We start from the raw sequence: 25,261 nt of genomic DNA, 5'->3' as shown, positions 1-25,261 counted from the left end.
GAATAAAAGGGTTAAAATAATTCCAATAATTAGATATGAAAGGAGATTTAACATTGGCCATCCTGACCACGGCAGCTGTATTCTCCTGGATGTGCCATTAAGTAAGGAAGCTGTGTGATGGGTTTATTTTTAGACTCTACTCTAAATTTAGATGAGCCTAATTCAGAGTTACTCGGTCAGCCGAGGCGTGATCGCAGGGAGAAGATGAAGATCTGCCTGATGATGTGAGTTTCTCTGTCAGTTTTCTCAGCTTGTGGTGTGACTGGTTCTGATCCAGACTAACTCATCCTGGATGTGAGCATGACAAAGTATTGATGTGCTGTGAGTGGATAAGTATTTCAGTTTATTTCCCTTCAGTTCCTGGTAATCTCACAAGGTTACCAGGAACATATTAACCTTTTAAAACGTGAGGTCCACCCACTTGGGAAGACTTTGAGAACAGATGGTGTCAAAATGGTCATTTTGGAGGCTTCGTCTGAACTCTGTACTAAAACCTCTCTAATTTAGTTGCACTTTATAAAAGTTGGCATTTCCAGAGACGATGTTCAGAGAGGGATGCCCAAGTCTAGTCCTTGTGAGCTCCCGTCCTGCAGCTTTTAGATGCATCCCTCTCGTACACTCCCTCATCTGCATGTCATTCAGCTCTGCAGAGGCCTGGTAATGAGCCATTTATTTGATTCATGTGTGTTGGAGAAGGGATGCATCTAAAAGTTGCAGGATGGTAGCTCACAAGGACTGGACTTGGGCACCTCTGTTTACTATGATCTGATGGAGTTTTAGACCTACAGCTGCATCACTCCAAAGAGATGTTCATGTTCATGAAAGTGTTTTTTAGGTAAGCCTGAAATATTATTTAATTTCTGCCATGTTCTATCTTCATTTATTCTTCACCAGTAATGCATATATTAATATTTACATATCTTAGCAAATCTCACAAGTGTCCCATTTCCTACAATCCAAAAAGTATTCAAAAAGACCTTGTGGTTGCAGAGATACTCATATATTATAGGTATGCAATATTCAAGCAGAGGCATGAAAGTCTGAAATGAAACCTCAGCAGTGTATTAGAATCCATGATAAATATGATCAGTGTGATCAATAAATGATCAAATTAAGTTGGACTTGCTTTAAATCAGTGCATCCGGCAATGGTCTGGTCTAACTGGATCCTACAGACCGAGCCACAGAGAAAGCTCTACAGTGCCCCTCCTCTTTCAGAGGTCCTGCTTGTCCTTATGTCAAATCAAATCAAACTTAATTTATAAAGCCCTTTAAATGCCAAAGGCAATACAAAGTGCATTACATGATTAAGAAATGTAAGCACAATTAAATTCATGCATTTTAAAAAACAAAACAAGCCTTTACACATCAAAGAATTACATAAAAATTAAAAACACTCATTAGGATCTTTCGAACAGTCGCACACACTCACAAAGCAACCCCCCGCCACGACTCTTTAACTTCTGTCTCCAAGCTGAAAGCAGGTATAAAATATTAAAAGTAATAAATAAACAAATATGTGCACATTTACTTTCCCTGATGGCTTTTCTTTTATTTCAAAGACATCAACCAGGGTTAAAAAGAAACTAAAGATGATTTGTGGTGACAAAACGTCAGCATGAAGGATGTTGAGCTGAAGTTCCTGCCCTGATATCAGCTGTAGCTTAAAGTGCAGAAACGCCAACAAATCTCAGTATAGTAACACAAGACATCACAGTTTGGTCTGTTCTCAGACATGATTAGTATTTTTAATTTTTTCTACTAAAATAATCCTTTTGTGTTGAATATGCTTGGTCTTACTCCCTTTATAAAGTTGGTTGTGCTGAAACCAGGTCTAATTTTCTTTGGTTTCTGGGCTGTTTCAGCCACAGTTCAGACAGATTTTCTTTGCTAAATGCTTTCAGCAGACGAAGCGGAGTGCGTTAAGTGCCACAAAGTAAATGATCAAACATTGGTAAGTATTTGCTCATCGTTCCCAGGTACATCTCTCCAGGTTGATTCAGTTCAGCAGGAACATCATCTGCTCTGTTGGCTTTCCTCACTCTGTGGAGTGAAATGAGGCACAAAGTTTCTGCTAGTGTCTCTCCAGATGTTGACATCTCCTTGGCTGCACTTTGGGAAGGTCTCTGCTCACAGCTGACGACTGTGTGTACATATGTGTCCCCTTGGGCTTAGTTTGAATCAGACATCAGTGTTTAATAGTTCAGGTGTATGTCACATCATCATAACAGAGCCAGATGGTGCTGTCCTGACCTGGGTATCAATCTTAGCTGCAGTTATGGGTTGGTAAAGTTTGCGGGCACTTCACCACTGTTGAAGTTTTTTTTTCCAATGAATAAAATGGAAAGCAGAATAAGAAACTGTCTTTTGATGTTCTTACTAGAGAAACTTTGCTGTACTTTAATAGCAGATCTGTAGTTTTAGTGTCAAAGTTCATATTGTCCATCACCACCCAACATTTAGACAGAAATCCATCAAAGAGCATATAAATAACAGCACTTTCAGTAGATCAGAATGCAGTAAACCAGATTTAGTTGTCCACCAGTAGACCAAAGGCACCAATCACTTTAGACCTCTTATCTAAGTTATTTTGGGAAAGTCATACTGAGGCGTTTGTGGTTTTCATGGTGCTGACAGATGATTGTAAAAAAAAAAAAAAATGTTGTTCGTTTCTTTGTTTGTGTGAGTGTAAACTTTCAGAGACTTGAAGCAGTTTTTACAGGACGTCCATCACGAGGTGAAAGTGCTTTTCCAGGAGTGTCTCTTGATGTTTGAAGTGTGTGATGTCTGACCTGACGGACGGTCCAGAGGAAGAAATTGTGGTCCAGATGCACATTAATATTTGTGCCATCTAGCTAACACTATTAAGGCATCACTTTTCATAAGGGGTCACACTCCAGGAGCTGATATTGGATCAAGTGATAGAAGCAGGGCTGGTTTTATTCAGGATGAAAAAAGGTTTGAATTAGAAATGTTTAAATGTGCTGAAAGAGGATTACCATTAAGCAGTTTGCCATTATGAATAATGGGTTGAAGGTTTCAGAGCAGAACATCACTCAGTTCGGAGGTTCTCCTTGTCTCTTAAGCTGATTGTCAGCTTCTGAATTCTAGTTGCTAAATTTTTGGTTCTTTTTAACTTTCCATCCATCCATTCTCAGAAACTTACCTGAGGTTGGGTTGCAAGGACAATGGGTTCATGAGCTAGACCCAGATATCCCAGCAACACTCTCCATCTCTTTCTGGGGCATCCTATGACATTCCCAGGCAGAAAGGATATATAATCCCTCCAATGGGTCCTAGGTCTGGCCCAGGATGTCCTCCTAAGAGGAACTGACTGGGAAGCATCCTAATCAGATACCCGAATCACCTCAGCTGACTTCAGCAGCTCCACACCGAGCTCTCTCCGGATGGGTGAGGTTCCTCACCTGATCGTATCAATTTGACAAAAAATGGTGGAGCTTGGCACACTGTAATGGTCGAATGGTAGAAAGAATGATCACTTCCAAGTTCCTGTTTAACTTGGCACTAAGAACAAATTGGTGATTTTATCATCCTTTGTTTCTATGTTTGCTTTCGTCTTCCTTAAAATTAAAGTGTTGCACAGCTATGACATCATGGTATTATGTAGCTGGCACATCTATTGCTCTCCAGGTAAAGGTATGGTTGGCTCTGGAAACGCCACCACTCAAGGTTTACCAAGCCAAACCACACCAAACCGTCCTGTACAAGCCCAGACCAGCTGATGAAAACAGGGTTTTAGAAGGGCTAAAAATCTTGGTCTGAGAAAGCAAATATTCCACATCATCTGCAAAAAGGAGAGAAGCAATGTCTTCATAACTTTAATATTTTCAAATAGTAAATATTAGACCATAGTAGGTTCAGTTAGATTGAAATTCAGGGTCTAAACTCAAACTTTTAGCTAAGTCCAAGGATGAACTCTTTGGGGACCAGCTACGCTAAAGCTACATTCAGACTGCAGGCTGATACATATCTGATCTTTTGCCATGCAGCTTCATTCTGAACGATCTGGTCGCCTTAATCAGACCTACACGTCATTGATCACATTGATACAACATTGTTTATAAACTCTTATCTGTAAAGGATCACATGACTCTCCACCACTCATGGCTGCAACTCCGTACCCATGTTTCTCTGTACAGACGTTGCTGCCACTGCTCTACAAAACACCATGGCCACAAATCTGGATTTCCTCTTCTGTAATCTCCTCCTTAAAATGAGGCCATTGAAAATGTGCTGGCGACAGTTGTACAATAACTTTAAAACTGCAACATACGTGCCACTATTACCGTCCATGTTTACTTCCACAAACACGAACACGTCGCACGCACGCTCGCTGTCTCGTCCTCGTGTCTTCTATGCATGTGGGACACTTTTGTGTGCATCAGGTTCATACAGGTCACATTTAATTGGAAATATGAACAGACCCTCAAAAAAATCGAATTTCTGAAAAATCTGAATTGAGCATTTTACCCTGCAGTTTTAACGTAGCCTAAATAGAGCACATCGTTTTTAGACTGCTAGTAACACATTTATGAAAGAAACAATGGGCAAACAATGATCAATCAACAGACATTTGCATAGCAAAATAAACAGACAGGGGAATATGACAAGGGATATCTTGTAGTGGTTTTGACCAGATAATGGTTAAGTAATGGGATTGGTCTTTGGTGGGTAATGAACGGAGACCCCATTGTGTGAGTTATCTCAAAATATCAGCATCTGACAGTAGGAAGCCAAGCAAGTCACAACACCACTTGAGGACTTCTGATCCTGAACACAAAGCCTGTTGATTACTTTAGAAATAAACTACTGTCGTCAATGGCAAAGTTTTACTGAAACGAGATCTGTCTTGTCAGATGCTCAACATACCCCACGGAAAGTAACTTTCAGAGTTGTCCGGTCTTAAAAGCCTCGCACTACGAAAGAACTTAGCATTTCCTTTGCCACTGACATGGTTTTAACTATAATTATTGAAGTAGCAGCCAATAAAGTAAAAACTACTGCTTTACCAAACAAGAAAATTTTTCATCACATTTCTTTGTATGTTTTGTTGTATGTGTTGGGGTGCACGTGGGAACTGGAAAGGAAGGGCTTGGCATTATTGTGGTAGATGGGAAGGGGGCCCTACAGAGAAAGTTTGGGAACCACTGCTCTTGTGGTTCGGGCTCTTTTAGTGTCTGCAGAGACAGATGGACGCATGCAGAGGAACCTCTAAGGTCTCCATAAATCTGGATCTTATTTCTTAGGAGAACTTTGAAAGAGCTCAGACACAAGTCTTGGAAATGGTCTGTTTTTTCCCTCTTTTCCCATTCTTTCTCATTTTCCTGAAAGATTTACCAGCTGTGAGGGTGATGCAGGCATTTCTCAGAGCTAACCTGCAGGGATGCCTCAGCACATCAGGGGTCATCCTCCATGCAAACAAGGGCTCTTTGGAAATGTTTATCCAATAATGACCCAGTGACTGGCTGCACATGTGAGCTTGTTCAGCTTGAAATCACATCTACATCACATGAATATCTGCGGGGATAAGTGTGGAGGTGCAGCCCTAGTGTGTTATTAAGCTTGCTCTTGTTGCTTACAGTGGCTGATGTACTGGTTTACCAATAACTTTATAACAGATAACATATGATGGATTCTATGACCGGTGTCACAGACTCTCAGTTAATTGTCATTTTTGACCCTTTAACTGCTTAATCTTCAGTGGACTTTGCTCTCATATTTTTCAGTATTTCCACCTGTTTTTAGTTAATCTGCTGCTCTATATATATATATATATATATATATATATATATATATATATCTCATTGTCTCACATGTCTACATATCATTAAGAAACTGAAGGACTGATGCTGCATACTTTTCCCTCTGAATATCAGTTCATATTGTTATGAAACTTCTATTGTCCAGTGTTGGTGAGTGTGTGTGAATTGTAGCCTCAGTTTCCTGTTCTTAGCTGGCAGGAGGCACCCGGTGTGTCTTCTGCTGCATCCTGGTCCAGACAACTGCTGCTCTGGATATTTTCTCTTCTTCAGACCATCTCTGGAAACCCTGGAGATGGTTGTGGGTGGAAATCCCAGTAAACACTCAGACCAGCAACCATGCCACGTTCAAAGTCTCTTAAATCCTCTTTCTTCCTCATTTTGATGCTCAGCTTGAACTTCAGGTTTTCACCATGTCTACATGCTGTCATGTGATTGGCTGGTTAGATATTTGTGTTAACAAGCAGTTGAGCAGGTTGACTTAATAAAAAGAGAGTAGTTGGTGTGTTGGTAATAAGAGGTTTTGAACCGAGTAAATGATTTTTCATGAGATGAACTTGCAGAGTTTCTCCTTCAGATCAAGAAAAATAATTTTTATTAGCTCTGCTTCAGTTTAGAGTCTGATAACCTCAGCAGTGTTAACTCGGCTTGTTTTTCCAGTTTATCTGAAATGCTCTTTGGCTCTGTTTTAAACTGATCTGTGTGAATACAGCACTGCACATAAACACACATCTGTTACTGCATAGTTATCACTGATATTAACACTGTTTCATCTCTGTGGTGTTCATTCTTGTTCATGCTTGTTTTACACACAGGCTTTCTCAAGATCTTCAGACACATGAGCAGTGTTACATCACTGCAGATCTGTCAGGTCTTGTCCTCTTCTGGCAGATTCATCGTTGATAATAAGGGGGTGTGAAAGTGTCTGTGGTTTTGAAGGACTGACGTCATCCCTGCAGGACATGAATCAGAGAAACAACCATTACGTATTAGACAGGCAGATGGTTGGTAGGTGAGAGCAGTTTACTGATTGTATTTCAGGCTGTGTCATGTCTCCGATCATTTTCACAATATTCAGTAAAATCAGAATGAACAAAAAGTTGATTAATAAGCAAGTTCATGCCAATGGTTTTACAGAAAAAGAGACTTAAAGAAAAAAGCTGACTATATTAATTTTGTGAAAGGTTTGGTGAGAGATCCTGAGATTTGTCAGTAAGACAAAGAAGAGATTCAGGAGCCGATAAGAGATGCAGAGGTCTCCTCAGTGGTCCAGTTAAGTGACCAGCATCCCTGGTAAGCATCCTTCATCCAGCAGAAATGGAGTGAATCGGTTTGATGGCTGTTGGTATGTATGGTGTCTCTAAGCAGTCAAATAATTCCTGAAAGGTTCATGCTCAGGGTTCCCGTGAGGTCTTAAAAAGTCTTAAATTTAACTTGTAAAAACCTGTAGGAACCCTGCATGCTGAAATACGCAGGAAATCATCTGGTGTGTAAATATGATCAGCATCATGTGCTGTTAGATTAACACTAATACGTGACCTCATGTCTGTTCCAACATGTTAAAATGTCCTGTTGATTTCATGTGAAGCTGTTGTTACTACTAGCATTCTTATGATTTCTTATCAAACAGGCAGCAGTGTTTTGTTTGAAGCGGTGGGAGTCATCTCAGCGCCCTCAAGTGGCGAACTTGGATACAAAGCAGGGAGTCAACAGCCATGTTTACATGTGCAAAATTTCTTCAGTCCGGTTACAGTTCTGATCAGATTTGTACTGTCTTTACATGGATCCTGAAAGTTATTCTGATTGTGATGTGTTTTATTTTGACACAGCGTTGTGGTGGTTAGTACCGCGGCCTTGCAGCAGGAAGGTGGCTGGTTCGAGCCTCAGCTGGGGAGGTTTGAACAGTCTAAACCAAGGATCTCTAACTCCGGTCCTCGTGAGCTACTGTCCTGCAGGTTTTGGATTCTACCCTGATGCAACACACCTGACTCAAATCACTGGGTCATTAGCAGGCTTGGGCAGAGGTGTGTTCTATTAGGAGACATCTAAAACCTGCAGGACAGTAGCTCACGAGGACCAGAGTCGGAGACCCCTGGTGTGGAGTTTGCATGTTCTCCCTGTGTATGTGTGGGTTCTCTCCAGATTCTCCAGCTTTCTGCCACCGTCCAAAGACATGATGTTAGGTTAATTGGTGAATTTTTCTGTGGAGTGAGTGTAAATGGTTTTGTCTGTCTGTGTTGGTCCTGTGATGGACTGGCAACCTGTCCAGGGTGTACCTGCCTCTCACCTGCTAATTGTTGGGATAGGCTCCAGCTTCCCTTGATCCTGAATTGGATTAAGCAGTACAGAAAATGAATGAGTGATGAATGAATTTTGACATGCATAGAATTGTCTGATTTTTCAGAAACCGTAGAAGAAGAAATGTTTACGTGTAGCATTTTCATTCTGATCCGTGTAAACATGGCTAAGGAAAACTTGTCATCCCTGTTTTCTAGTCCTTGTTGCCTTGTGGCTGTAACTTTAATCTCACTTGGTGATATTTTATTTACCACGACAACAGCAGGGTTCTAATGATGTCTTGTCCCATTAAAAAGCAACATTTCTTGCATACTAAATTTACTGTGCTTATGATGGACTTTTATCATAAACTTGCCTTTTTCACAGTAACCAGCTGATTGGGCTGTTAGCTGCAATCTGCAGCCTCACCACCAGATGTCACTATAGTACACTCCAGCTGTGTGCAGGCTGGGCTTTTCCCATCCACCCCTTAGTTGGCAATTCTGTGTGTGTGTGTCATGAAGTCATCTGAGGAATCCAAACCACAAACACACAGCGTTTAGTCACAGTTCCTCACACCTGATGATACACCAGGTGCGCGTTGGTACTTTAGGTCCAGTCCAGGATCCAGGCTGGTGTTTACAGCTGTGTGATGTGAAAAAGGTGGTGAGTTTCCTGCAGATTTCTGCTCTTCTTGTTGGCTTCCTGCAGCTGCTGATGTGATAAATTTGCGTTGATGTGCTTTGTGTTGATGTGTGTGTTGCTGACGGCATCTCCTCTGCTGCTGAGGGATAAGACACACCTCTCTGTTTTCCCAGCAGTGTTGGGCCAGTGCCGGCCACTATGCCCTCTCAGGACAATAAGTGCATCACTGTTACATTGATGTGTAGGTTTGTGGTAACTCTTCAGTTAATCAGCCTTTTTTTCCTTTTCAGTGGCTCCTTATTTGAGCTTTCTAAGACTCTAACTTTTAGTGTATTGACATCATACCTCCCAAGCAGATCCAGCTATTCCCATTTCTCTTAAATCCGTCTTTCTTCCTGACTTTGTTCCACTGTTTGTGTCTCACCTTCTCTTGGCCTGTCCCTCCTCCTCCTCCCATCTGCATGCTGCTTCTTTCATTTTGTCCCTGCTGAGAGATGACTGGAATTTCTCATCTGACTGAGAGGGTCATTTCAACTTCATCCTCTCTCCTCGTTTCCTGCACACGTTATTTCCACTCCTGCCTCCAGACCCTGCACACTCTCTCTTCCTCCTCTTCTGACTCTCTGCACCGGTTTCTTTGGCATCCCACTTGTGTGTGTGAGCCAAGGGAAAGCAGTGCTCCCATGGGACACTCCTAATGCACACAGACTGCTGGCTTTTCCTCTTCCCTGCTCCTGCGAGGCTCGTGAAGCATGCAGGAGGACACTTCGTTTTCTACAAAGGGGACGGAGCCTAATTTTCCTGCTCTGGCTAATGAGCTTACCCTGTGCTGAGCAGCTGTCAGCTCTGCAGGTTGTCTTTGAGAGGAACCGGAGTGGGTCCTAGAGACAGCCTAGCAGCAGCCCCATTCCCTGCTCCTCTGTTTGCCACCCGGACCTCCTGTGCTCGTACCGGCACTGCGGCTGGAACAGCTATCCCCCCTCTCTCTCCTCTGCCTTCCTCTCCGTCTGTGCTGAATCACTGACAAAGTATTTTAGTAGCTGTATCACCTCTCGGGCAGCTGCCCCCATTTTCTCTTTCTTTCAAATCTTTTCTGTTTTAACCTTTTGCCTGACTGTTGCCAAAATGTATCCGAACCCGTGGATCTCAAATTACCTGAGTCACATCAAGTTTTGCAGCCAAGGTAAGAGCAGCAACTTGCGGCTTCGCAGCTTAGATTTGAAGCTTCCTTCTGCTCGTGTGTGTTGGGAATGTGGCAGCCAACAAACTGCAGACCTTCCTCCCTGTTCAGTGTCCTGCTTTCCAGCAAGCTGTCCTTACACTGCAGCTGCAGCCTCCAAGGACACATCACAGCAGAGATAAGGAACTCTAAGCTCTGCAGGGGGCTGGAAACTCTATCTATAGTTACTTGGGCTTTTATTTACAGGGGCAGAGTTTATATTTTTATATGCAGCCTTTGGTATGCATAGACAGACTGAACCAGATTTATAGACTTATCAACATTATGAATCTTCATTTATTCTTAGAAGAGTAATCACAGCTTTTAAAAAAAAGCTCCCTAGTCTCTTTCAGAAAAGCCTCAGCTTGATAACTGTTTATTCAAACTAAATTATCAGAAATTTTACTTGAAATCCAAGCAGCATCTTTTCCTCCAGATGACGTTTTAGGAGCAGACTTTTTTTTAATGTTTGTGAGAACATTTTTTGCTCAGGAATATTTGACAGGAGGAAAAACGAATTTGACATTAGTTGTTATACAATATTAATTTGTATATGAGTGAGTAGTAAAAGTGCTATCATAACATCATAAATCAGATGAGCAGCATGGGAAACATAGATAATAATAAATAAAAGAATAGAATAGATATAATATAGATATGAATGTGCAGAGCTTGGCTCCATGCAGTAGTTTCTACGTTATCAGCCTCAGATGGGCGATTGTGCCATGCTACATGCTTCTCATTCCCGTCCTCTTCTGTAATATTTTGAGATCTGGCTTCTCCATGCTGAACTGGTGGGGGATCCACAACAGGTGGTCCACAGTTTAAGGCTTTATTATGAGCACAGAGACTTGTTTGGGGGAGGAGGGTGTGTTCAGAGGCTGTAGGATAAAATGTGTCAGAGTAGCTTCCTTTCAGCCTCTGTTTTCCATCCAGAATTGTGACTGAGCTGCTTGTGTGCTTGCGAGTAGTTTAAGACATAATTGGCTTATTTGCTTTAAGTCCCAGGTTTGTTGCCATGGCGTCACCTAAACTCCTCTGCGTGTTTAAATTTGTGAGCTCTGAGGTTGCTGCTGGCGGAGGATGAGGAGGATGGCCGGGTTTGGATCCTGACGTGATGCATACGTGTTTCCGCTCAGGCTCGCTGTAATCTCAGGGAATCAAATTTAATCCTGAATCTCTGAAGCTTGGACACATGATCAGACCCTGACGCCTCCTTGGCGTCTTCACCGGCTGTTTTGTGGTGTTAGGCTTGAAGTTAACGTGTGGTGTTTGATGTCTTCATCTCACAGACTTGAGGTTGAAGTTGAAGGCATTTACACCTTTGACTTTTCTAATTTTAGAAGCTAAAGGCACTCACTGGGTCATGAGATGGTTTTCTCAGGCCGTGTGCTGCGAGGAATTCCTGCCACGTTCCCCTGCAGCTACAACAGCCATGAGTGTGTAGGTTATATCCAGCATCAAAGGCTCCATGGTCATTGTTGAGGGTTGTATGTATGTGTGTGGATGATGCATGCAATGAGGCCTTTTGTGAGGGGTCCCTCTGGGAGCCCACATATCTTCACATATATAATGCAGACACAGCACAATTCTGGGTTCTGAAGAAGTCTGTACTGGACCTGACAGTAGCGGGTCAACATTCACACATCTTGGATTGTATTTTTTAAACTTTCCATCTTTATATTAATTGTGATGAAACTTCACTGGATGCATGGGAGTAATGGATTGGGGATGGAGTGTGAGCCTTGTGGTTCCTTTGAACAACACAGATTAATCGACTGCTAATCCCCCCTCTAATGAGGCAAACACAGGAATAATCTGACCCTCTGATTAACACCTCGCTGTAGTGGATTCATCAAACCTCTGCAGGAAACCTTACCATCCTCACTTGTTAACATGATTAACAACGAAAAGATGATTGTTTGATGGCATCACACAGATGTAATTATTACTCTTCCAATTTTATCGTCATGGTACTGTAAGAAGGACAAAACCAGCAGAACACACACACTCAGGTATGCCCAAAGACTGAGCTATGTGTTAATGAGCAACCCCCACCCCAGCTGAAACAATACAGGACAACCCAGCCTTCTCCACCAGCGCTCTCCAAATAAGCCTTCTCTCCTCTCAGCTCTCAGATTTCATTTTGTTTAAGTAGGACGGAGTCGAAGCATCAAACCAAGCATCCTTAATGAGGATGAACAGATCTGGAGTGAAGGGGGGAGTCAGTAAGGGTTGGCTGGGTTGGTTAAGATGGAGCAGTAGGGGGGCAGGTGGGAGGCAAACTTGGAATGAGACTACATTTGAACTGAAGATGTGAGGCAGATGTTAAAGGAACACTCCACTGAACCACCTTCTGTTTTGGATGTGCTTGCTTTTCCTGCATTCACCCCATCCTCTGTGACCATCTGCTTTGACACCTTCCCAGCTCCACAGTGGTGCTTCTTGTGATGAGTCAGCTGGATTTTTTCTGACTCTTCTTTCAAAAACTCAGAGCTGTGACCTCACTCTGGCTGATACTTAAGATGGAGACACATGATTTGTGTTGGTGGAAGGGGTGACCCTTTCATTAACACAGCTCACTTGTTGTTGGATGTGATTGACTGTGGCAGGTTATTGTTTTCCACCTCATTGGTTTTCTCTGTGGAGGTCCACTTAATGACTGTGGATCAGAGCCAGGAGCTGCAGACAGGCTGCATACTTCACCTTCAGATGCCTAGCTGCAGGCAACCAAAGCCTCTGCTGCCCAGACTGGAATTAATGAATGAACAGAGAGACATTAGTAAATGTGCCATCCTTTCCTTCTGTCCACAGGATTTGGGGGTGAGACGCCTGTTAAACTCAACAAACCCAGGTTGCTGCAGAAGAGAGCACTGAGGTAGGAGCACACCCCAATCACTTTTAAAGACCAGCTCAATGATCTATGTGAGTTTGATTGCATCAAATCTTCTCTTTTGATTCAATCATCCAACCTGAACTGCAGGAGGAAACAGTGGAGAGGAAAACCTCCTTTTAACAAGAAGAAATCTCCAGCAGAAATAGATCCAAGGATGACCGTTTGTCTCGACCAGAAAGAAGGGTCGACGGCACCATAAATAAGAGCAAAGAGAGAAAAGTTCAGGGACATCACGGCGTGTCTCCCAGGCCTGTCGCGATAAGCAATAAGTCAATTGATTGCACAATAAGAAAAAATGAGCGCGATAAGTTCACTGGCCGCGATAAGCACCTGTGAAGCACCTGTGCGAGCTGGTACACCGCATTTCTTTTGCAGGGCTGCCAACACACATTGGCTGTGAGACTCGCGCATTTAAGTGGCTTCTCATGCTCACGCTAAACCTCCAGTTCTCATGCTGAAATATGGAGAAATAATAGCTGTGAGCACTTTCTGATTTGTTTCACTGCTCCCCACATGTATGCAGAGCACACACATGTAGCCTACGACGTCAGTACAAAGCCCCCACTTCCTGGTCTACCGTAATAACCCCTGTAATGCGCAGGCCCATTATACAAAGAGTCAGCCTATATACTACTGTATATGACAAAATACACATCAAGAGCAGTGCCAGGTAATGGGGAGTTTGGAGAGGATTCCCAGTGCACCGCATTACTTTTGGGCTGGTATCCCGGCGTGTCGCAGCGTGGCGTCGCAGCAGTGATGAGGGGAGATATTTCAGCTTTACAAACGATGCACAATATATATATGTATATATAAATATGTATGTGTGTGTGTATATATATATATATACATATATATATATATATATATATATATATATATATATGTGTATATGATGTATGTATATATATATATATATATAGATGTATGTATATATATATATATATATATAGATGTATGTATATATATATATATGTATATATATATATATATATATATATATATATATGTATGTGTGTATGTGTGTATGTATGTATGTATGTATGTATGTAATTTTTTTTTAAATAGATTTTTATAAGGCAGTTTTGTTTACAGAACAGACTTTATTATCTATCATACTTACTGTATTTGGTTGAGTGTGATTTTCATTCATTGTTAATGAGACTGAGAGTCCATTTTATTTATGGTTTTTGTTTTGTTATTTAAAATTTCTTCCAGTTCCAGTGTAAAATGTTCTTTAGAAATGAAAGTTTATTGATTTTTGAAAGGGTGTACTTGCATTATTATGGCACTGTCATTATATTAGTTAAAAATGGTCTCAAAATGACATTATTGCTTTGCGCAATATTATAGTTCATCACAATAATTTCTGAGAAAATTTATCGCACAGCAAAATTTGTTATCGTGACAGGCCTACTCCCAGTAGCCTATAACAGTGTAACTTAAGGCACAGATAAGGGTCACCAACATATCCATAACATATAAGTTTTAATCCTAATCTTAAAGGTAGAGAGGGTGTCTGCTTCCTGAAGCCAACCTGGGAGCTGGTTCCACAGACAAACAAATCAGTAAGTGTTTGTCATGCAGCCAAAGCCCACTCAAACAGGATTGGCCAATGATGGACTGCAGTCGGAAAGCAGTCAGCTTCTAAAAAATGGGGCTGCTTGCCTCAGAGTAGCCTGCTGGCTGAACTTGGCCTGGATTTGAGGAATCTTTTCAGTGTGCTTGAATGCGAGGAGCAGGGACTTCATGCCAAACTGCTGGGTGTGACTTCGATTTCATTTTCATGTTGAGGTCACATGTTGATACGTTGTGATAGAAAAGGATCTGATCTGCCTGTAAATACACTCTTTTTGGACCAAAGTAATCCTGTTTTTACCAAATTCTCGACTATTTCCTCATGTCAGATTTCTCTTGCCAGCTTTTTACGGTGCTTTTGCAAGATTGTGGTTTTGTAACAACTCCAGAAATGATTTCAACATGTTTCTGAGAGGAAAAGTTGCTGCATGTGTGTGGGGTGGAAGGTGTGACAGGGTTTCAAACGTTTCTACATTTCTACATACTGTAAATATTTGACAGCAGTTCAAACCAGTCCTCCTCCCAGCATTATTTTAATGATCTGACAATTTAATCAGATTCAAGTCTATTTAATGAGGCCCTAACAGCTGCCTCCACCATTGGCCCATAAACAAACCCTGTTTCCCACAGCTCAGTCCTGTTTCAATAACATTGGTATTTTTTCTCAGCTTCCAGAAAGAATTCTCCTTCGACGAAAAAGGCGATCCACCCAAAAGCACCAGAGATATAGATGTTAGTCTCTCAGCCAATCTCCCCAAAGGTCAGTAAGTTCAGGCTTTTCACTGTTTGATGAACGTGATGCTGACAGCATTTCCAATGATTCCATTAAGTGCTGTTTTGCAAATGGAGGCAGATTTATGTCCAGATTAGTGTATGAGATTCTGCAGCATCTTCTTTCCTAAATCCATTTAATCTGAAATTTGGGTCGATTAAGAATAAATGTTCCTCCACAGGTTTGTGGTTCTTCATGTCCAACACATCCGCTGAAGGCTCTGTGATGAGTTCTTTCTACTCTGTGACTTCTGATAGCAGAGGATTGTTTGTGAATGTCACATTGTAGAATAAGCACTTGTATTAGATTGAATTAAGGGAACTTTATTTTTACCCAGCATGTCAGAATACCTACGCACAACAAGGACCACACATTAGACCTTGTTATTACTTATGGACTGTCTACCAACATAACATCAGTTGTTGATTTAGGTATTTCTGACCATTTCTGTGTCTTTTTTCAGGTTGAAGGTCTTATGAAACAAGCTATCCCTAAACGGGCCATTAGGAAACGCTGTCTTAATGCTGAAGTGGCTGCAAACTTTACTGATCAACTTCACAGCGCCCCAGCTTTTATTTCACCCTCATCCTGTGATTTTATTGTTGACCATTTTAACAGTAAATTACATGCTACCCTGGACAAAGTGGCCCCACTAAAACTGAAGAAAGTAACAACAAAACCAGCTCCTCCCTGAAAAACTGAAGATATCAAAAAGTTAAAAAGGAACTGCAGAATAGCAGAGCGGAGGTGGCGAAAAAACAAACTAACAATAAATTATCAAATTCTACATGAACACTAATGTATTTACAACGAAGCTGTTAGAATATCAAGACAGGCCCACTTCTCCAAACTCATAACTGACAATAAAAACAAACCACGTGTTCTCTTCTCCACAGTCAACCGCCTAATTAACCCTGTTTTTAACAATCCTGCTGATACACCCACTGATGCCAGGTGTGAGGAGTTTGCAGCCCACTTAAAATAGAGAAAATCAGATCTGACCTGCGTCAACATCACATTGTAGATTTTAAACAGTCTGGGGCTTTGTTTACTTGTGAGGAAACACTGGAGAGTTTTGCCCTGGTTAATGCAGCAATGCTTAGGGATGTTGTTTCACAGTTAAGATCTGCAACTTGTTTTTAGATCCCGTCCCTACTGCCTTTTTTAAAACTGTCTATGGCTCTTGTGAGGAGGATTTACTGAGCATTGTGAACTGCTCTCTCCAGACGGGCGTCTTCCCTTCCTCCCTAAAGACAGCCATGGTGACCCCTGTTCTGAAGAAGAGCAATTTAGATGCCTCAGTCCTCAACAACTACAGACCAGTATCCAACCTGTCGTTTTTAAGCAAAATTTTTGAGAAATCTGTTTTTTATCAGTTAAATTATTTTTTAATCTCACACAATAAATTTGAGAAGTTTCAGTCAGGTTTTAGGACCAATCACAGCACTGAGACGGCACTGGTCAAGGTTGTGAGTGACCTTAGGCTCAATACTGACATGAAAAAACTTTCTGTCTTAGTGTTGCTTGACCTCAGCGCAGCCTTTGACACAGTTGACCACACTATTCTTTTAAACAGACTCCACGACATGGTTGGCCTCACTGGTACTGTTTTTAACTGTTTTAAATCCTATCTAATAGATAGAGAGTTCTTTGTTAGCATGAAGGAATCCTCGTCCAAGAGCTATAGACTGACCTGTGGTGTACCCCAAGGCTCAGTTTTAGGCCCCACCCTTTTTAATCTTTACATGCTTCCTCTTGGTGATGTCATCAGGAGATACGGCATAAATTTCCACAGCTATGCTGATGACACACAGTTATATGTTGCCGTGACTCCTGATGAGCACGGGCCCATTGATGCCTTGTTAGACTGTATTTTAGATATCAGAGGGTGGATGGCAGAAAACTTTTTGCAGCTCAACCAGGACAAAACAGAAGTTTTAATGATTGGACCTGAAGCTGAGAGAGTGAAACTGGAGGCCAAACTGAAAACAGTAGCACTCAACCATTTTAATCAAGTAAAAAACCTGGGAGTGATTTGAGATGCAGATCTCAGTTTTGAGCCGCATATTAAAAACATAACTAAGACTGCTTTTTATCATCTAAAGAACATCTCCCGCATCAGGCCGTTTCTCTCTCAAGCCAGTGCAGAGACACTGATTCATGCTTTTATCACATCAAGATTAGATTACCGCAGTGCTCTTCTTTCTGGTCTTCCAAAGAAGTACCTGAACCAGCTGCAGCTTGTACTGAACGCAGCTGCAAGTCTGTTGGCAAAGACCAGAAAGAGGGCCCACATTACATCAATTTTAAAGTCTCTGCAATGGCTCCCCGTCAGCTTCAGAATTGGTTTTAAGATTCTTTTATTGGTTTTTAAATCTCTTAATGGTCTTAGCCCACCTTATTTATCTGATTTGCTTTTATCTTATGAGCCCACTAGACCCCTCAGGTCCTCTGGTACTGGCCTTTTAACTGTTCCCAGAGTAAAAACAAAAACCCACGGCGAGTCCTCCTTTTATTTCTACGGCCCTCGTATGTGGAACAGCCTGCCTGAGGACGTGAGGGGAGCACCTAGTGTGGATATTTTTAAAAACAGACTCAAGACCCACCTTTTTAGTTTAGCATTTTAATCATTACTTTTATTATTACTATTGTATTTATTTATTTATTTATTCTTAACACACAGGCTGTATTCAGTTTCTATTTATTTATCATTTATGTATTTGTTTTATCATTTTGTATTCTCTTATTTCACAGGTTCTCTTATTTTATGGGTTTTAGCAATATTACTTTTATACCCAGGGTTGGTTTTTAGATTGTTTTAGATTTGGTTTTACACTGTTTTATCTCACCCCAGAATTTATGACAGCATTTCCTTGGTCCTTTTAACTTGCTTTTACCCTCTGTGTTGTGTGTGTGTGTGTTTGATGGGAAGGGGTGGGGGGTGGGCTTGCTGCTCTTGGGTTGGGGATCTGGGGTATTTCACTCTCTATAAAGCACCTTGAGTTGCTATTTTTATGTATGAAAGGTGCTATATAAATAAAGTTTGATTTGATTTATTCGATATTTGGGTAAAAATGTAGTGGCTCTACACACACCAACCACTTGATCAGGTCCACCTGTTCAGTTACTTGTTTGCACAAATGTCTAATTAGCAAATCACATGGCAGCAACTTAGTGTTTTTAGATGTGTAGCAATGGACAAACAGCAGAAGACCACACCGGGTGCCTCTTGCCAGCTAAGAACAGGAAACTGAGGCTACAATTCACACACACTCACCAACACTGGACAATAGAAGAAGGAGAAACGTTGCTGGTCTAATGAGTCTCCATTTCAGCTCCACATTCAGATGCTCGGCTCAGAATCTGCTGGAAACATCATGAAAACATGGATCCATCCTGCCTTGGATCAACGCTTCAGGCTGCTGCTGGTGTAATGGTGGGGGGAGATTTCTTGGCCCACTTTGGGCCCCTTAGTACCATCGTGGCCTGGTTTAGGCAAGGCAAGGCAAATTTATTTGTATAGCACATTTCATGTACAAGACAAGTGCTTTACATACAACATAAAAACATTACAGCAAGGTGCAGGGGAAGAAAAAAAAATACAAGTGCATTAGAAAAACAAAGATCAAAAAAGATAAAATAGATTACATTAAAACAGCAGGAAAAAGCTCAGATAAAGAAAGTTAAGATTTCAGCGTAAAATAACCAAATTCAGATCTGGACTTCTAAATAACTATTGAAATGCAGCAGAGAACAGGTGGGTCTTTAACCTGGATCTAAATAAACTGAGTGTTTCAGCTGATCTGAGGCTTTCTGGGAGTTTGTTCCAGACATGTGGAGCATAGAAGCTGAATGCAGCTTCTCAATGTCTGGTTTTAACTCAGTGGACTAATAAGAAACTGGATCCAGATGACCTGAGGGTTCTGGTAGGTTCATACTGGGTCAAGAGGTCTCTGATGTATGTTGGTCCTAAACCATTCAGAGCTTTATAGACCAGCAGCAGAACTTCAAAATCTATTCTCTGACGAACAGGCAGCCAGTGTAAAGACCTCAGAGCTGGACTGATGTGGTCCACTCTCTTAGTCTTAGTGAGGACTCGAGCAGCAGAGTTCTGAATAAGCTGCAGGTGTCTAACTGATTTTTTAGGTAGACCTGTGAAGACACTGTTACAATAATCAAGCCGACTAAAGATGAAAGCATGGACTATTTTTTCCAGGTCCTGCTGAGACATCAGATCTTTTACCCTTGATATATTCTTAAGGTGATAGTAGGCTGATTTTGTAATTTTCTTAATGTGTTTCTCAAAGTTAAGGTCTGAGTCCATCACTACACCCAGATTTCTGGCCTGGTTGGTGGTTTTTAGTTGTATAGACTGAAGCTCTGTGGTGACACTAAATCGTTTCTCTTTGGCTCCAAAAACCATCACCTCAGTTTTGTTTTTGTTTAATTGAAGAAAGTTCAGATACATCCAGTCATTAATCTCTTCAATGCATTTCCCAAGAGCCTATACAGGGCCTCAGTCTCCTGGTGATATTGTAATATATATCTGTGTGTCATCTGCGTAGCTATGGTAACTAATTTTGTTCTTTATAATCTGTGCCAGTGGGAGCATGTAGATGTTAAACAGAAGAGGCCCCAGGATGGAACCTTGGGGAACTCCACATGTCATTCTTGTCTGCTCAGATGTAAAATTACCTATTGACACAAAGTATTTTCTATTTTCTAAATAAGATTTAAACCAGAGTAGTGCAGCGCCAGAGAGGCCCACTCAGTTTTGCAGTCGTTTAAGTAATATATTGTGGTTGACTGTATCAAATGCAGCACTGAGGTCCAGTAAGACTAAGACTGACATTTTTCCATCATCTGTGTTCAAACATATGTCATTAATGACTTTGGTCAGAGAAGTGCTGTGGTGCTGTCTAAAACCTGACTGGAAGACATCGTAGCAGTTGTTTTGTGTTAAAAAGTCATTTAGTTGATGAAAAACGGCTTTTTCAATTATCTTTCTTAGAAAAGGAAGATTTAAGATCGGCCTGTAGTTGCTCATTTGTGTCTAGATTGTCCCTTTTTAGCAGAGGTTTGATTACAGCTGTTTTCAGAAGTTCTGGGAAGAACCTGAAATTAAAGATAAGTTAACAATCTGTAACAGATCTGGTTCCAGAGTTCTTGAGACCTTTTTGAAAAGGCCTGTGGGCAGGATGTCCAAGCAGCAAGAGGAGGAGTTCAACTCACTTATGATGTCGCCCAGATTTTAGCTGCTAATGGGATTAAACTGTGTCATGGTGTTTAAACTGGTTTTCAATGGACAAAGTATATTTCTTGAACCTGTTGTTTGTCTGATATTCTGGATTTTTTCTGTGAAGAATTTGGCGAACTCATTGCAGGCCTTGGTGGAACAGAGTTCAGGTGCTGTTGACACAGGAGGATTTGTTAACCTGTCGACAATGGAGAAGAAGACCCGAGCATTATGATAGTTTTTGCTAATAATGTCAGAGAAATAGGACTTTCTTTCTTTTCTCAAAGAAAACACAGTAATGATCAGACAGGCCCACATCACACAGTAATTTTAGAAAAGTTCAAACCCTTCGAGATCAGTAAATCTAGAGTGTGTCCTTTAGTGTGTGTGGCCCCTGTTATATGCTGAGTCAGCCCAAAGTTGTCCAGACTGTTACTCAGGTCTTTAGTCGCTTTATCCTGAGGGTTGTCTACATGGATGTTAAAATCCCCAACAATAATTACACAGTCAAAGTCTACACAGATTAAAGCGGCAGTTCACTAAACTCATCATGAAATGCTGCGCAGTACCCTGGTGGGCGGTATATATCTAGAAACATTGATCTATTTTTAGCTTTTAGCTGAAGAGCCACATATTCAAAATAAGTAAAATTTCCAAAAGATAGCTGCTTACATTGAAATGATTCATTAAATAAAACTACTCGTCCTCCTGTCCTGTTCAGTCTGACCTCACTGATAAAACTAAAGTTAGGAGGGGTTGACTCTATCAGAGTGGCTGCGTTGTTATCTTGGTTTAACCAAGTTTCTGTTAAAAACATAAAATCAAGGTTGTGTTCAGTGATAAGATCATTAATTAAAAATGTTTTCCCTGCTAATGACCTAACATTTAATAAAGCTAACTTAATGGGTTTGGAATTGTTTACCCTATGTTTGGGGGCACGCTGTGGCTCACAGGGTATGTTAACACTACTTAGAAACCTTTTAGAAAGCAGCTCTCTGTGTTCTGACCAAGCTGCTTTTCTCCTTCTGTTGCCAAACAGTACAGATATTTTTGAACCTTCTAATAAACAGGGATCCAGCTTGTCCTGGGAAAAATTTTGACTGCCGTTATCCACGCAGCCTGGACCCTCCACACATCATACATTCGAAACATGAAGCTGGCATGGTGGTACAGGAAGGGCTGGGCACCCCCCTTTAGCTGCTCTAGTGGGGGGTTTATGGGGGACAGAAACATATTGGCCTGAGGGGTAGATCTGAGTCCGGCATGGACCCGGTCCATCATCTCTTTAGTGAATTTCAGATGAGGGGGGGGGGGGGGAGTATGGGCGACAATGACCTGTTTGGGGTTTGGTGGGGTGAAGGATCATTGTCCTGGTTTCTGGTGCTGTTGAGGGGATTGGGGGCAAATAAAGATCCATCCTCTTGCCTCCGCTGATGTCTCTGTTTTTCAAGGCAGAGTGGGGGCAGATGCAGCTCCTCCTCTGGGTTTCCACTGGGTTTTGTTTGGTCTATCTTATGAGATAACTCCTCTTGTATCCCAGTCTTGGCACCGAATACAGAGGGATGACGCAGGAAGTGAAAAAGGTTGGAGGTGAAAAGTTTCACCCCTGACTCGTTCAAATTTAATCCATTTGCCTTAAAAAGATGTTTGCGTTCCTAAAAGATGTAAAAATTATTAATAAAATGCAGTTTGTTGTAATTGCATGCCGAAATAAGCCAGTTATTTAGTGCCAGTAATCTACTGAATCTTTCCTCTTCTGATGGGGGGCACAGGTCCACTGATAAAAACAGCTGCTTTCAGAGAGCTCGCTGTGTTTAACAGTCCAGTAAAGTCCTGCTTCAGAACCTCAGATTGTTGCTTGGACACATCATTTGACTCTGTATGTAGAACCATGGTTCTCACATCTGGGTAATCAGCCCCGGCTTCCAGAATCCTCTCCTGCAGGTCACTGATCATATCTTTAGGAAAGCAGAGGACTTTGGTGTTCTTTCCACACATCCACTGAACATCATTTACAGTAGAATCACCAATAATGAGAGTTTCAGGCCCAGCCTTTAGCTTTCCCTGGGGCCTTTTCCTTTCTGACCGGCTTTTAGTCCTCACCTCGCAGTCCTGGGATAGATGGTCGTCCAATGAAGATCCTGAGTCATCTGATAGTGCAGCAAATCTGGTCTGTAGTTCCACATTCAGGCGCTTTGGAGGTTTGTTGTTAACCTTCCCAGTCTGGGTTGTCCTGTCCTGTTTCCTACCATGTAGAGGGGTAAAAGAGGTCCTTTGTTTGTCAGTGGAGCATCCTCTGATGCTACTTCCAGCATGATAATGCACCATGTCACAAAGCTCAGATCATCTCCACCTGCTTTCTAGAACATGACGATGAGTTCACTGGACTCCAACGGCCTCCACAGCCACCAGATCTCAGTCCAGTAGAGCAGCTTTGGGATGTGGTGGAACGGGAGATTCTCATCATGGATGCAGCCGACAAACCTGCAGCAACTGTGTGATGCTGTCATGTTGCTATGGAGAAAACCTCTGAGGAAGGTTTCCACCACCTGCTTCTATCTATCACACCAGTATTAAAAAGGTCCGACCCGGTACTAGAAGGCGGAGCTGATTGAGAGGACGACCTGGTACTAGAAGGTGGTCCATAGTGACCAGTGAGTGTTTAAATTGCATAAAATGATGCAAGCAACAACAGAAGTATGACAGACTGAGTGAAAACTGAATGAAACCACCACAAAAGATGAAACAGATGTATCCCAGTCACATTAGAAGACACTATCATCAATATTCACACACTTTATTACAAACACTTTCTGTCAAAGCGGAAGACTGGTAACAATATGAGCTATGATGGTCCCAGTGCTAGCAAGGTGGACCTGATTAGGTTGGTAGTTTAGACTAATGGGAGATGTTCATAGTAAAGCTGTCAGAGGTCAGATGTGTTGTGGTGGTGTCCCTTTTTTATTAAATTAATGGGTTATCTTTTTTCTTTTGTTTTTTAAGTCTCTGAATTAAGGAAACGGTTTGAAGGCATTACCACAAGTGCAAGTGACTGTGAAATGAACAGGTGAGACCATGACCCGACTACAAAACAAGGTTTTTGTGGTTCTGATGTTGAGCACATCTTTCTTTCATGATTGTTTTTAGAAAGGAGCGAATTGTTCGACGCCTAGAGGGCATCGATGGTGAGGTGCATCCCTCCCTTCTGCCTAGCTTGGTAGCTAACCGGCTTCTAGAAGAGGACATGCCGCGGTACACTAGGGCCTCTGACCCTGGTGCTGGTAAGATGAGTGCACAACTAGAACAGGTTGTTGGCACTTTAAAGTTTGATTTTACAGACAGTCTTTTCTCTGTGAAGTGACAGTCCAGAGGTATGGCATGGAAGGATTTGAAAGCCAAGACATGCCGCTGAAGTCACCCGATCACGAGTTCAGAGCTCGCTGCAGGCCTGAGCCTCAGTCGTCCATCCACATGGAGCCAGTCCACAATTCAGGTTCTACCACCCATTCCCTGGAGCTAGAATCCAAGGCTGAACGCATTGCCCGCTACAAGGCAGAACGCCGCAGACAACTGGCTGAACGCTACGGCATCTCTCTGGATCAAGAGTCTGACTTGGACCATTCCACTTGCTACACCCACACCCGCAAGGAGTCTGACAGCTCAGAAAGGCATAACAGAGGGGAACCTGTGGGGGAGGAAGGCAGGGACATCACCCTGAGTGCTTACACCAGCCTGAGACCTGGGGGCCCAGCACCACTGCAGAACCACCCTGACCTGGGCTATGATGTTGCTCAAGCCAGGCTGGACTCGCTGTCAGAGAGAGAGAGGCTGATGAACCTGGAGAACCAACGCAGGGCTGCTCCCCCTGAGCCTCCATCCTCCTCATACATGGACGTGACCTCATTGTCCTCTGTTCAGGACTCCTCCGTCACATCTATGGCATCCCACTCTCCAAACATGACCAGACATTCATCCCTGTCCTCCCCCAAACAGGGAGCGTCTCCAGGGGATCTGCTCATTGAGCAACAGGCCCACAGCATCCTCAGCCGACAGGGGTGAGTTTATCCCTCATCTTCTGCTTTCATCCACCAAGTAGAAATCATTTCCTTTTTATATTCTTCTGATTAGCAGGTCTCCTCTGCTCTTTGGTGTTCAGGTTCCTGCCAGACACAAACTGTTTGGGTCTAGATCAGCTGTGACTCTGTTAGCATCAGACCCACTCTTCTTATTCACACACTTCACATACATACAGAGAGCAGGACTGTATTTCTCAGCAGGTCAGTGAATCAACAACCAGTTTATTAATACAGCTGACCACTTACAGTGTGTTAAAGTGTGTGTTATTGGTTTTTCTCAGAGATTTTCTAAGTAGATATGTTGCAACGAGTTAAACGATTCCTTAAGGAGGTGTTGGGGATGAAGCTGGCCCTTGTTCCAGGATTCAAACAGAATATCTGCAGTAGTAACTGAACCAACTCTGGGTGTTTAAGTGCTCCTTGAGTAAAAATCCTCTTTTGTTTTTACTACCCCTGCATGTTACATTTACATTTTGATAAAGTTGTGTTTATTTATTTAAAAAGCCAGGTGAGCATCATGAAGTTAGTTACCCATCTTTGGGTCATATGCACCTACTCTCACTTGAATGTGTCTTTGCCTAAAGTGCAGCATAGGGACAAGTTAAATGATGGTAAAACGGCCTTGTACAATTAAGAGTTTGGCTTTCTGAGCAGCAGTGGCGTCCAGATGATGCAGTCTGTGCTTAAAAACCCAAAGATGTGTTCCATGACTCTAAACCAGGCGGACCCAAGGCTGTGCTCCTGTACTCTCCGTCTCTCCCCCTCCTCAGCATTCCTCTCATG

At 42.1% G+C, this 25,261-nt stretch overlaps 1 protein-coding gene across 11 annotated transcripts in view; it reads left to right on the top strand.

Moving 5' to 3' along the window:
• Nucleotides 1-25,261, top strand: part of svila (supervillin a) — a 76,383-nt gene that overhangs the window by 5,304 nt on the left and 45,818 nt on the right. For 5 of the 11 annotated variants that reach the window (XM_041967704.1, XM_041967707.1, XM_041967702.1 and 2 more), the window contains exons 1-6: nucleotides 9,161-9,884; nucleotides 12,735-12,798; nucleotides 15,063-15,154; nucleotides 23,406-23,469; nucleotides 23,550-23,683; nucleotides 23,761-24,457. In XM_041967704.1, the coding sequence (XP_041823638.1) occupies nucleotides 9,827-9,884; nucleotides 12,735-12,798; nucleotides 15,063-15,154; nucleotides 23,406-23,469; nucleotides 23,550-23,683; nucleotides 23,761-24,457 (1,109 nt within the window). In that variant the 5' untranslated portion in view covers nucleotides 9,161-9,826. Of the gene's footprint in view, nucleotides 1-9,158; nucleotides 9,885-12,734; nucleotides 12,799-15,062; nucleotides 15,155-23,405; nucleotides 23,470-23,549; nucleotides 23,684-23,760; nucleotides 24,458-25,261 lie in introns of those variants that run through there. The other 6 variants (XM_041967706.1, XM_041967703.1, XM_041967705.1 and 3 more) reach the window with 4 other exon arrangements.

This window comes from Melanotaenia boesemani, chromosome 18 (genome assembly GCF_017639745.1).
Source record: "Melanotaenia boesemani isolate fMelBoe1 chromosome 18, fMelBoe1.pri, whole genome shotgun sequence".
NCBI classification, from domain to species: Eukaryota; Metazoa; Chordata; class Actinopteri; order Atheriniformes; family Melanotaeniidae; genus Melanotaenia; species Melanotaenia boesemani.
This window is presented reverse-complemented; position numbering and strand designations above follow the sequence as displayed.